The sequence below is a fragment of the Jaculus jaculus genome, chromosome 20 (genome assembly GCF_020740685.1).
Source record: "Jaculus jaculus isolate mJacJac1 chromosome 20, mJacJac1.mat.Y.cur, whole genome shotgun sequence".
Classification (NCBI taxonomy): domain Eukaryota; kingdom Metazoa; phylum Chordata; class Mammalia; order Rodentia; family Dipodidae; genus Jaculus; species Jaculus jaculus.
Window position 1 is genome coordinate 5,786,172 of NC_059121.1, and position 14,226 is coordinate 5,800,397.

At 55.3% G+C, this 14,226-nt stretch overlaps 1 protein-coding gene across 3 annotated transcripts in view; it reads right to left on the bottom strand.

The window, feature by feature from the left end:
• Positions 1 to 14,226, bottom strand: part of Brd9 (bromodomain containing 9) — a 38,400-nt gene that overhangs the window by 12,446 nt on the left and 11,728 nt on the right. For all 3 annotated transcript variants that reach the window (XM_045139045.1, XM_045139044.1, XM_045139043.1), the window contains exons 8-11: positions 13,121 to 13,253; positions 11,502 to 11,577; positions 8,922 to 9,017; positions 5,833 to 5,962 (exon numbers count right to left, since the gene is read on the bottom strand). In XM_045139045.1, coding sequence (XP_044994980.1) covers positions 5,833 to 5,962; positions 8,922 to 9,017; positions 11,502 to 11,577; positions 13,121 to 13,253 — 435 coding nt within the window. The remainder of the gene's footprint in view (positions 1 to 5,832; positions 5,963 to 8,921; positions 9,018 to 11,501; positions 11,578 to 13,120; positions 13,254 to 14,226) is intronic.

Here is a 14,226-nt window from a genome sequence, read left to right on the forward strand (position 1 = left end):
GAGTGCATTAACTTAAGAATCAGATAATAAATTCACAACGAAGAAACAGGACAAATACTCACAGTCCAAGATCAAAGCGCTGAGTGTCCTCACAGGCTCCTTCACCTTGACGACTCCCTAAACACCGAGTGTCCTCACAGCCTCCTTCACCTTGACGACTCCCTAAACACCGAGTGTCCTCACAGGCTCCTTCACCTTGACGACCTCCCTAAACAGCGAGTGTCCTCACAGCCTCCTTCACCTTGACGATCTACCTAAACACCGAGTGTCCTCACAGCCTCCATCATCCTTGACGACTCCCTAAACACCGAGTGTCCTCACAGCCTCCTTCACCTTGACAATCTCCCTAAACACCGAGTGTCCTCACAGGATCCTTCACCTTGACGACCTCCCTAAACACCGAGTGTCCTCACAGACTCCTTCACCTTGACGATCTCCCTAAACACTGAGTATCCTCACAGCTTCCTTCACCTTGACGACTCCCTAAACACCGAGCGTCCTCACAGGATCCTTCACCTTGACGATCTCCCTAAACACCAAGGGTCCTCACAGCCTCCTTCACCTTGACGATCTCCCAAAACACCGAGCGTCCTCACAGGATCCTTCACCTTGACGACCTCCCTAAACACCGAGTGTCCTCACAGCCTCCTTCACCTTGACGATCTCCCTAAACACCGAGTGTCCTCACAGGATCCTTCACCTTGACGACCTCCCTAAACACCGAGTGTCGTCACAGACTCCTTCACCTTGACGATCTCCCTAAACACTGAGTATCCTCACAGCTTCCTTAACCTTGACGACTCCCTAAACACCGAGCGTCCTCACAGGATCCTTCACCTTGACGATCTCCCTAAACACCAAGGGTCCTCACAGCCTCCTTCACCTTGACGATCTCCCAAAACACCGAGCGTCCTCACAGGATCCTTCACCTTGACGACCTCCCTAAACACCGAGTGTCCTCACAGCCTCCTTCACCTTGACGACTCCCTAAACACCGAGTGTCCTCACAGCCTCCTTCACCTTGACGACTCCCTAAACACCGAGTGTCCTCACAGGATCCTTCACCTTGACGGCTCCCTAAACACCGAGTGTCCTCACAGCCTCCTTCACCTTGACGATCTCCCTAAACACCGAGTGTCCTCACAGCCTCCTTCACCTTGACGATCTCCCTAAACACCGAGAGTCCTCACAGCCTCCTTCACCTTGACGATCTCCCTAAACACCGAGTGTCCTCACAGCCTCCTTCACCTTGACGACTCCCTAAACACCAAGTGTCCTCACAGGCTCCTTCATCTTGACAGCTCCCTAAACAGCGAGTGTCCTCACAGCCTCCTTCACCTTGACGGCTCCCTAAACACCGAGTGTCCTCACAGGATCCTTCACCTTGACGGCTCCCTAAACACCGAGTGTCCTCACAGCCTCCTTCACCTTGACGATCTCCCTAAACACCGAGTGTCCTCACAGCCTCCTTCACCATGACGATCTCCCTAAACACCGAGTGTCCTCACAGCCTCCTTCACCTTGACGATCTCCCTAAACACCGAGTGTCCTCACAGGATCCTTCACCTTGACGATCTCCCTAAACACCGAGTGTCCTCACAGCCTCCTTCACCTTGACGATCTCCCTAAACACCGAGTGTCCTCACAGCCTCCTTCACCTTGACGATCTCCCTAAACACCGAGTGTCCTCACAGCCTCCTTCACCTTGACGATCTCCCTAAACACCGAGTGTCCTCACAGCCTCCTTCACCTTGACGATCTCCCTAAACACCGAGTGTCCTCACAGGATCCTTCACCTTGACGGCTCCCTAAACACCGAGTGTCCTCACAGACTCCTTCACCGTGACGATCTCCCTAAACACCGAGTGTCCTCACAGCTTCCTTCACCTTGACGACTCCCTAAACACCGAGCGTCCTCACAGGATCCTTCACCTTCACGATCTCCCTAAACACCAAGTGTCCTCACAGCCTCCTTCACCTTGACGAACTCCCTAAACACCGAGCGTCCTCACAGGATCCTTCACCTTCACGATCTCCCTAAACACCGAGTGTCCTCACAGCCTCCTTCACCTTGACGACTCCCTAAACACCGAGTGTCCTCACAGGCTCCTTCACCTTGACGATCTCCCTAAACAGCGAGTGTCCTCACAGGCTCCTTCACCTTGATGACTCCCTAAACACCGAGTGTCCTCACAGGCTCCTTCACCTTGACGACTCCCTAAACACCGAGTGTCCTCACAGGCTCCTTCACCTTGACGACCTCCCTAAACAGCGAGTGTCCTCACAGGCTCCTTCACCTTGACGATCTCCCTAAACACCGAGTGTCCTCACAGCCTCCTTCACCTTGACGACTCCCTAAACACCGAGTGTCCTCACAGCCTCCTTCACCTTGACGATCTCCCTAAACACCGAGTGTCCTCACAGGATCCTTCACCTTGACGGCTCCCTAAACACCGAGTGCCCTCACAGCCTCCTTCACCTTGACGACTCCCTAAACACCGAGTGTCCTCACAGCCTCCTTCACCTTGACGATCTCCCTAAACACCGAGTGTCCTCACAGGATCCTTCACCTTGACGGCTCCCTAAACACCGAGTGTCCTCACAGACTCCTTAACCTTGACGATCTCCCTAAACACTGAGTATCCTCACAGCTTCCTTCACCTTGACAACTCCCTAAACACCGAGCGTCCTCACAGGATCCTTCACCTTGACGATCTCCCTAAACACCAAGTGTCCTCACAGCCTCCTTCACCTTGACGATCTCCCAAAACAAAGAGTGTCCTCACAGGCTCCTTCACCTTGACGACTCCCTAAACACCGAGTGTCCTCACAGCCTCTTTCACCTTGACGACTCCCTAAACACTGAGTGTCCTCACAGCCTCCTTCACCTTGACGACTCCCTAAACACCGAGTGTCCTCACAGGATCCTTCACCTTGACGACTCCCTAAACACCGAGTGTCCGCACAGGCTCCTTCACCTTGATGACTCGCTAAACAGCGAGTGTCCTCACAGCCTCCTTCACCTTGACGACTCCCTAAACACCGAGTGTCCTCACAGACTCCTTCACCTTGACGACTCCCTAAACACCGAGTGTCCTCACAGGATCCTTCACCTTGACGACCCCCCTAAACACCGAGTGTCCTCACAGGCTCCTTCACCTTGACGACCTCCCTAAACATCGAGTGTCCTCACAGGCTCCTTCACCTTGACGACTCCCTAAACACCAAGTGTCCTCACAGGCTCCTTCACCTTGACGACTCCCTAAACACCGAGTGTCCTCAAAGCCTCCTTCACCTTGACGACTCCCTAAACACCAAGTGTCCTCACAGGCTCCTTCACCTTGACGACTCCCTAAACACCGAGTGTCCTCACAGCCTCCTTCACCTTGACGATCTCCCTAAACAGCGAGTGTCCTCACAGGCTCCTTCACCTTGACGACCTCCCTAAATAACGAGTGTCCTCACAGGCTCCTTCACCTTGACGATCTCCCTAAACACCAAGTGTCCTCACAGGATCCTTCACCTTGACGGCTCCCTAAACACCGAGTGTCCCACAGACTCCTTCACCTTGACGATCTCCCTAAACACTGAGTATCCTCACAGCTTCCTTTACCTTGACGACTCCCTAAACACCGAGCGTCCTCACAGGATCCTTCACCTTGACGATCTCCCTAAACACCTAGTGTCCTCACAGCCTCCTTCACCTTGACGACTCCCTAAACACCGAGCGTCCTCACAGGCTCCTTCACCTTGATGACTCCCTAAGCAGCGAGTGTCCTCACAGCCTCCTTCACCTTGACGACCTCCCTAAATACCGAGTGTCCTCACAGGCTCCTTCACCTTGACAACTCCCTAAACACCGAGTGTCCTCACAGGCTCCTTCACCTTGACGACTCCCTAAACACCGAGTGTCCTCACAGACTCCTTCACCTTGACGACCTCCCTAAACATCGAGTGTCCTCACAGGCTCCTTCACCTTGACGACCTCCCTAAACATCGAGTGTCCTCACAGGCTCCTTCACCTTGACGATCTCCCTAAACAGCGAGTGTCCTCACAGGCTCCTTCACCTTGACGACCTCCCTAAACACTGAGTATCCTCACAGCTTCCTTCACCTTGACGACTCCCTAAACACCGAGCGTCCTCACAGGATCCTTCACCTTGACGATCTCCCTAAACACCTAGTGTCCTCACAGCCTCCTTCACCTTGACGACTCCCTAAACACCGAGTGTCCTCACAGACTCCTTCACCTTGACGACTCCCTAAACACCGAGTGTCCTCACAGGCTCCTTCACCTTGACGACCTCCCTAAACACCGAGTGTCCTCACAGCCTCCTTCACCTTGACGACTCCCTAAACACCGAGTGTCCTCACAGCCTCCTTCACCTTGACGATCTCCCTAAACACCGAGTGTCCTCACAGGATCCTTCACCTTGACGGCTCCCTAAACACCGAGTGTCCTCACAGACTCCTTCACCTTGACGATCTCCCTAAACACTGAGTATCCTCACAGCTTCCTTCACCTTGACGACTCCCTAAACACTGAGCGTCCTCACAGGCTCCTTCACCTTGATGACTCCCTAAACACCGAGTGTCCTCACAGGCTCCTTCACCTTGACGACCTCCCTAAACACCGAGTGTCCTCACAGGCTCCTTCACCTTGACGACTCCCTAAACACCGAGTGTCCTCACAGGCTCCTTCACCTTGACGACTCCCTAAACACTGAGTGTCCTCACTGGCTCCTTCACCTTGACGACTCCCTAAACACCCAGTGTCCTCACAGGATCCTTCACCTTGACGACTCCCTAAACACCAAGTGTCCTCACAGGCTCCTTCACCTTGACGACCTCCCTAAACAGCGAGTGTCCTCACAGCCTCCTTCACCTTGATGATCTCCCTAAACACCGAGTGTTCTCACAGGCTCCTTCACCTTGACGACGTCCCTATAGTGAAGCCGGAGCCCCGGTGGCCTCTCCTGAAACACAGCTGTGGACACTGCTGCTCCCGGGCTGGTCCTGCGGGCCGTAGCCCTGGCCTACATTGCCTGCTTCCGCACTGCCTCTGTGGGTGGCAGGCGGTGCCCTCAGCAGGTCTTCACTGTGGAGCATGTGGAACCCAAATGCTCTCTGTGCAAGGACGCTCAGGGAAGGTGGCAGGATGCTAATGCACCACAGGCCTGCGGGTCAGCATGCGCTGCATGCACACACATCAGCCCTTGTGCCTGATGCAGCGCACTGTGCTCTCATGAGGGAAGGCTCCTCCACCTCTACCTTCACTATATCTGTGTACAACATTATGGGCCAGAAGCCAGGTATGGTGGTACACACCTTTAATCTCAGCACTTGGGAGCAGAGGTTGGATCACTGTGAGTTCAAGGCCCGCCTGGGACTACACAGTGAATTCCAGGTCAGTTTTGGGCTAGAGTGAGATCCTACCTCGAAAAAATCATTACACACACACATACACACACACACACCCAGTATTCATTTATAAGGACTAAAAGGAGTTCTGCCCCCAACACCAAAGATTCCATTTATTTAAGGCTAGCAAAATTTAATTGCCCATAAAATTTACTAAAATTCTACACAGTTGACCCACTTCCATTTTACCACAAGATGCACAGATAAGAAAGTTGTATGGAGATATAGACCCGCCCCTGTGTTTTGCTATATTTCAGCCCCTTTACGAATTTTACTTCACCCACCCTAGTCCGTGGGTCACTGCCCTGATTCTGCTCCTCTGGACGGGGCTGTGGGAAATGACACTGTGGGTCCTGCTGCCAGAGCCGCCTCACAACAGGGCCCCGCGCCACTCACTAGGAAACAGCTCACCTCAGCGCACACTGCACTCCGGTCTCATCTCCGTAGGCCGAATACAGCAGCTCTACCTCATGTGATTTCAGGTCGCCGAATGTGGAGTTCTGCGTGGACAGCGCCGTGCTGGCGCCAGACAGGAACGTGACTGAAGGAGGGCAGAGGTCGAGTCAGCCTCCAGAACCTGTCTCCTCCCTCTCTGTCTGTGACGCTCCTGCCCTGGGCACAGAAGCAGTCACAGAAGCTGTCCACGAGGGACTATAGGGTGCGCTCAGCGCCCTGCGGATCAAGGTCACAGAGCGAGGCCTGGCAGACCACTCCGTGGGGTGAGTTTGGACAGGAAGAGCCTCATGGTGCCAGTCAGTGTATGGAATCCCCTTTGGCAGACAGATGCCCGCAGGAACTGAACCTACCCAGAACAGGCGTGGCATCATGACCGGGAGTCAGATGCAGTCCACGTGGCTTAAGGCCTCTCAGCCTCACAGACGGCCACTGTGGCCACCAGTCATGCTGCAATGGGCTCTGCCATAGCGGCCCCAGCTGCAGCATACCCTTCCCTGGGGTGCCCAAAATGTCTCAAAAAAAGACAAAGCAGGGCTGGAGAGATGGCTTAGTGGTTAAGCGCTTGCCTGTGAAGCCTAAGGACCCCGGTTCGAGGCTCGGTTCCCCAGGTCCCACGTTAGCCAGATGCACAAGGGGGCGCACGCGTCTGGAGTTTGTTTGCAGAGGCTGGAAGCCCTGGCGCGCCCATTCTCTCTCTCTCGCTCTATCTGTCTTTCTGTCTGTGTCTGTTGCTCTCAAATAAATAAGTAAATAATTTTTTAAAAATGTTAAAAAAAAAAAAAAAGACAAAGCATCAGGGCTGGAGAGATGGCTTAGTGGTTAAGGTATTTGCCTGCAAAGCCAAAGGATCCTGGTTCAATTCTCCAGGACCCACGTTAGCCAGATGCACAAGAGGGTACATTATGTCTGGAGTTCATTTGCAATGACTGGAGGTCCTGATGCGCCCATTCTCTCTCTCTCAAACAAACAAACAAACAAACAAACAAATAAGTAAATAAATAAAATCTCCAAAGCACAGCTTGGACTCTGTGGTGGCTGGCAGGAGATGTCCCCATAGTTCTGAATAGTTGGTCACAGCTGGGGGCAATTTGGAAGGTGGAGCCTTGTTGGAGGAGGGGTGTCACCAGGGACAGTCTTGGGGGGTGTTATATAGGTCTGCTTTCCTTGCCAGGGCCAGCTTACAGCCTTGCTGCCACCTTCCAGCTTCTGTGACAGGATGTGATGCCCAGACTCTGCCCAAGCCAAGCTTTCCCTGCTATAATCAAACTTCCCCCGAGACTGGAAGCTGGAAATAAAACCTTTCATCATCAGCTGCTTCTGGTTGGGCGTTTTCTCCCAGTAACAAGAAGGCAAATGCAACAGATTCCAATTCTCAGAGCAGCAGAAAAGAGCGATTCAGGAAGAAAAATGCACTCCAGGGAGGCCGTGCTTTGAAGGGAGCACCACAGAGAGCGGGCGGCGTGCACACCTGGGGCACACACACTGAAGGCGGCAGGAGGCGGCGTGCACACCTGGGGCACACACACTGAAGGCGGGCAGGAGGCGGCGTGCACACCTGGGGCACAGACACTGAAGGCGGGCAGGAGGCGGCGTGCACACCTGGGCACACACACTGAAGGCAGGCAGGAGGCGGCGTGCACACCTGGGGCACACACACTGAAGGCGGGCAGGAGGTGGCGTGCACACCTGGACACACACACTGAAGGCGGGCAGGAGGTGGCGTGCACACCTGGGGCCAACATGGAAGGGGGTAGGAGATGGTGCACACGCCTGCGGGAGACAAGAAGGCGGGATCAGGAGCATTCTCCATGAAGCTGCCGCTGCCCACCAGCTGACCCTCCAGAGAGCCATGGCTTAGGAAGGGACCACAGGAAGGAACCAGGGACATAGGAGTGACACAGACAGGAACGTGCCCCAGCTCCAGAGAAAGGAAACTGAAGAAAATGACAAGGACAGACACACAACAAAAAGCCAGACCTAAGGGGTAGGTGTCCGCGTGCCCACCATGGTTCTCACACCTCTGCACCTCAGTCAGAAGAACAAAAGTCACCAGAGCTCATCCAGGCTGGAAGCAGGGATGACCAGCGTGCCTCCAAGAAGGAAGACAGCGCTCCTCCTAGTGGAGCAGCCAAGCAGCTGCAGGCGGCATGTGCTCCAGTTAGAGCACACCCCACCCTGTTCACTGACACACATGCCAGCGCAAGCCTTGAAATAGTCATGTGTCCTAAGACTCACAAACACGCCAAAACAAGCTCACACGTACACTGGTCACATACGAACACATGCATGCAGACACACTTGCAGACCCTGCATACACATAGACTGCGCAGACACAGATGCACATGCCACTGTCACATGGGACCGCACCCACAAGAAACACACCTAGGTCTTGTCACCTCTGCAGACGGACAAGATCTGAGTGAAGGAGAAGACACAGAACCCTCTCCAAAACCACCAGCAGGAGCCCGAGACAAGGCTTCCGTAGACAGAGATCAGCGGACTGTCAGGGGAAGCTCGGACAAGCACAGTCGAAGTTTGCACACGGTGACTTTCATGTGCACCACTTAAACCGGTCTGAACTCCATCAGTCTTAAAATCTGGACACGGACACGGCAACAGAACCCAAGAGGAAACTGCTTCCTCTCCACTGCCAGCTGTGGTGGTTTGAATGGATATTCCCCGCAGATTCAGGAGTCTAGGCTGAGCTTGAAACCTGGTGTCACTGGGCAGAGCCTAGGGTCCAGCCCTAAGGCGAGGGGCAGACCGAGAACTCCAGCCTGAGGGCTGCGGCGCGCGGCTTAGCGGCCTGCTCTACCCGCTTTCTGCTGCTGGTGCTTCTCTGTGCGTGGACCCGTGAAACGGGGCCCGCCTCTTTTGTCATGATAGAACTTGCCCCGGATCCGTTAGCCAGAAATGAATTCTGTTCCTCCCAATGACTGTGCCTGGTCTGGAGGCTCATCCCAGCAGCATGGAGCTGACGGTGACGCCAGCTCAGTCCCCGTCGCCCTGCAGCTCTGGGGATGCTTGTCGGCTACGGCGCTCACCTTTGTTTCTTCTTTCGTCTTTGAAGCCCAGCGTCGTGAAGCCCGGGAGCAGCTTGCTGGAGAGGGAGCTCAGGTCTACGGGATGCGTCTCCTCCTCTGTGGAAGACACGGGAGTGAGAGCTGAGAGGGCTGTCCTGCCCCGGCGTAGCGCTGGGTATCTCTTCTCCACTGCAGGGAGGAACTACAGTGGCCGTCACAAAATGGTTCACAAAAGCAAACTACCATTTATAAAACTAATGGCATTTCAATTTCACTTCATGGTTGATTACCCAAAGGCAACAGCCGCGGCAGTGAACGTGGCCGTGCCACCCCGCGGGCCGCGGGCAGCTCTGCAGAGTGCTCACGCGGCCTCCACATAGTCATCTGGACACATGCCCGCCCGCCGGCTTGCACGCGCACCCCACTTGCAGGTCCAAGAGATTCCTCCATTTTTGACCAGAACCTCAGCCTCCACACTCTCTCTCCAGCCTAAGTCGTGGCCATCTCAAGTAGTGATTTGTCTCAGCGGACAGTCAGTGTGTGTCCAGGACACCTGCTGACCGAGGCTGGGTAGAACGCCATGGCCTATGGGCAACGGGAGCCACGGGAGCCAGCCACCTAGGCGGGAAGGCACGGGCGAGGCAGGAAGCCTTACAGTGTGCCTGTGGGTATGCACCATGTTGCCATCCTGGGAGCCAGTGACAGGACAGCTGCTGCCCTCAAGGGGATGTTCCAATGCCTCCTAAGACCATGAAATGCCCTGCCAGGCTGGCATGCCTGGCACTCACATCTCCACCTACACCTCCCCAAACTCCACCATCTAATCTTCTTCCAGAGCACTTTCGAGTTAAGCGCACAGCCTGCACGCTGACCGAGGAGGCAATGCTGGTGCAGCTGCACAGGCAGAGCCGCCACACGCCCTCAGCGACACACAGCCCTCCGCACGGCACTGCCACTCCAGGGACTCAGCAGAGGTCTGTGACTTCCCAGTGCTCCGGGCAGCTCCCATAGGCTCTACTGTGCGCACACGTGCCATCAAGAGTGTGCGCCACATTTGTACAATGGAGTTCTACACAGCGGGAAAGAAAAATGAAGTTTTGAAATTTGCAGGAAAATGGATGGATCAGGAAAGAATTACACTAAGTGAGGTAACCCAGGCCCAGAAAGCCAAGTGTCATACGTTTGCCCTCATATGTGGATCCTAGCTACAGATGACTGGGCTTCTGTGTGAGAAGGAAAAAAGTAGCAGAGGCCAGTAAACTAGAACATACATATAAAGGGAAGAGAAAGGAAGGGAGGGGGGTACTTAATAGGATGGTATTGTATATACATGTATATAAGTAGAAGAATAGATCAGTGGGGGTGACAAGGCCCATAGTGAGGTCAGGGGAAGAGACTGAATAAAGGAAAGGTGGAAGGAGGGATAATCAAAATCAAAGAGGATATAAATAAATCATAAGGAATCCCACTTTCTTGGACAATGGAACACTCAGGAGCCATAGATTGTTGCCAGAAAATTTTCAGTGCCATGGATGGGATACCTTCCAGTGACTTGTTGGCCAGAGAGGTCCCTGATGCCCCAAAAACATTATAGGTCATTGCCAAGGCCCTTGGTTTCCCACCAGGAATAGACGGTAAGACCTTATTGCTGAAGACTGTACTTGGGCTGCAAGGCCACTGAGAAATCCTGCTGGAACTGAGCTGATAACCTCCTCCATGTAGACCAGCTGACAGAAAGCTGGAAGAAGCCACTCTACATGTAGTTCAATGGGAGATAGAGAAATCACCAGTGAAGATACTCAACAGTGGACACTGCAAGCCTTATAATTGGCCAGCCAGGCCAAATGAACCAACAGGTGCAATAGTGGCATGTCTGTCATGGTGGAAACCAACTGCCCTCTAATTGGACTGGAGGCCCGGTCCATTAAAAAAGGGGTGGTCATGAGCCCTAGGGGTGTAACGGCTGCTGCTGTCTGGCTAAGTGTACATACTATGCTTATCAAACTATCCAGTAAGCACTTCTCTTAATGTTTATACCCTTATATTAATGCTACTCTCCCTTTGGGTAGAGAATCTTCTCCTTTCAGATGGCAGTGACCTTGGGATGACTCAGAAGGTATCATAGTGCTGGAAAGAAGTGACAGTAACATCTCTATCACACCTTCCAAGGCTCAGGGTCTAATGTGGAAGAGGTGGCGGAAAGAACGTAAGAGCCAAAGGAAGGGTAGGACTCCTTACAACGTGCTCCTCCAGACACAAAATGGCCTGGATATCCATGACCTCACAGTGCCTGACACTACCTACACAAGACCGTCATAAGAGGAGGAAAAGATCATGACATCAAAGAAAAGAGAGACTGATTGAGATGGGGAGGGGATATGATGGAGAATGGAGTTTCAAAGGGGAAAGTGGGGGGAGGGAGGGTATTACCATGGGATATTTTTTATAATCATGGAAGCTGTTAATAAAATTTTGAAAAATTAATGAAGTTTAAAAAGTGTGTGCAAGAGCAAGAGGCAGCTGCTCTGAGGTGTCTGTGCTGTGGGGACACGTGGGCTAAGGGCGCGCCGAGGTCACGCGACAACCGGGAGGAGCACCCACCGTCGGCGTCGGGCTCGGCCGCGTTCACCACACTGTAGAGCAGACTCCCGTCTCCGAGCTTCTTCAGGTAGCCCATCTGCAAAGAGGCCGCACTGGGTGTCAGCCCCGCACACCTGTGCTGGGCGGGTGCTGCGCGGGCACATGCCGTGCCCTCCCACCAGAGCATCAGACTCCCTGCCCACGTCCATGGTTGGAGGACTGGCCTGCTCCCTGCTGAGTACCACTCGCGAGTGAGGGCACGAGGGACTGCTCATGCTCATGACCCCTTCCAAAAGCCTGACGGCCTGCAGATGCCACCTCGAAGGCGCCCAGGAACTTGGCATCTCTGAAAGTGCACCACCAAAAGCTTTGACTCTTCCCACAGCCACCTGTGGGAGCATGCAGGGAGGGGCAGTGTGCCGTGGTGTGGGAAAGGCCGTGCACGTAGAGGGGCAGCCCTCTGTGCAGGGATGCTGGATGCTGCAGTAGTAAGCGCCCGTGAGTGCCGGGCACCCAGCAGGATGTCAGAGCACAGCAGGACAAGTGCGGGGGCAAGGATGGCAGAGGGCACTGGCAATGAATACACTCAGGGCAACAGGGCCAGACGTCTCAGTGCAGGGCTACAAAGTGGCCTGTGGTACTCGGTGGAAAGGGAGGTTCCACAAACAATGTCATCTTCCTCCTAAGCTGCAGGGAGACACCGTGTGACCACACATAGGTATTCCCCTGCCTCATCTGAGAGTGCCTCACCAAGAACATGAGTCTCTGGCTCTAAACGGTGGCTCCCCACTGGGGAACCAGGGCTCCCCGGAGAAAGGGCCAGACCACAGCAAGGGTGCAGGGCTGTGCTGCCCAGAGAAAGACGGGCAAGCCATGGAGCCTGTGCCGCTCTCAAATATGCATATTCACTAAAGCAAGCAGGGAAAACTAACTTTAACGTGTTTGGGGTCTGTGTGTTGATTTAAAAAGTGATGGGAATGGAGCTCATGCCTGATACAGACTGAGCCAATGCTCTCAGCACTGAGCCGCGTCCCTCACCACACAAGCCGAGGGTCCGAACGCTGTCACCTCGGCCTTGCTCACTGACAGCGTGAGGCGCACTCCCAGCACAGGATGAACGAGGCTCAGTTCTCACCAGCACGAGTCACACCCCGTGCTGCGGCGGAAGATCGGGCTACGTAGGGCCGCTGGAGCACACGGGATCATTCCACCTCCTGCTTTGACGTGGCTCACAGGGACCTGGGCCGCAGACAGGCGCCCTGCACCAGGTCACCCTGTGCTGGGAGGAGCTGACGGCAGCTCCATCCTGCCCTGGCACAGCTGAGCGTGCGGCTGGCGCGAGGGCACAGAGCCCCCACGAACGAGGGCCACAGCACTCGGCCCCGTCGGGAGCGCAGTGAGGACACACATCCACTGCCCAACGCTCACTAAGACGCTGCCAGCAGAGTGACCTGGACCCTTCTGAGGAAATGACCGGGAGGACCAACGAGCTGACCTGACTGTGGCCTGGACCCCTGGACTCGGGCGGCGCCCCACTCAGACCCTCCATTTTGCTTTTGGTGGATGTGCCGAGGTGCAACCGCACGCGGCGATTGGCCCTGCCCGGGGCACGGCCCTCGTGGGAGGAGCGCGGACACTACCTTGCCGCCCGGGAGGAAGCGGTTGATCCTGTCGCGGGCCTCGTCGGCCGCGTGCTCCACCAGGGCCAGCACGTGCTCCTCCGCGGTGCTATCCGTGAGGCTGCAGGCGTTCCCCTCCGGCTCAAACATGCAGCTGCAAGGCAGGGACACCACGGGTCAGCCCAGGCAGTGCCCCGGGCGCCCACACATGGTAGGCTTCAGGGACACTCCCGGCACAGCATCTGCCACAGCGGGGCCGTCGATCCTTCCACGTCTCACGGAGCTTGTGCTCTCACCATGCTCCTTTCTGTTTGTCAAGGCGGTCCCCCTGTAGCCCAGGCTGACCTGGAACCCACTCTGTAGTCTCAGGCTGGCCTCGACCTCACAGCGATCCTCCTCCCCTGGCCTCCCAAGTGCTGGGATTAAAGGAGTACGCCACCTGCCCGGCTACCACGCTCTTTACTTAAGAGTGAAAAAGAAATCTTCTACTGTCCACGTCTCAGTTAAATACTTCAGTCTCCTTAAAAGCACCACAAGAACCAGTGACAGAAACCACGCGGCTCAGACAGCACAGTGCCATTAGGAAGAGACCGAAACCCTCCCGAGTAGAGTGCGCTCCGTCAGGCGGAGCTGGGGAGCCGGGACAGGCGGAGGGCAGCCTCACGCAGAGCCTCGCTGGCTTTAGCACGCACCCTGCGTTCTCCATACAGGACTTCTGATGCCAACCGAGGTGTTGGCGCCAAGGCTGCAGCCTGCCCTCTGCCCCCTGCAACCAACGGCAGCAGGAGGATAGGCTCCTTTCTGCCCTGGCATGGGCCCGCATGGCTAAGGGGCACTGCAGCAGGGGAGAGCTGGCCCTGGGTCCTCAGCGCAGTGAGCGCTGCGTGTGCACAGGCAAGGCCTCGGCCGTGAGCAGGCAGGTCCTGGGTTCGGGGGAAGACCTGCGATGCCCATCTGCAGCACGCGCCACACGGATGGCCCCGTGGGCCTCTGGACGACCCCAGTGCGTCTCAGCCACCCGTACCCGCATCCACTGGTGGCATTAACCACTGTAAGGGTGGCAGGACAGTGCCCTCAGGACCCAGATCTGCGAACACCGGCTGATGACAGCCTGACACCACCTAAGT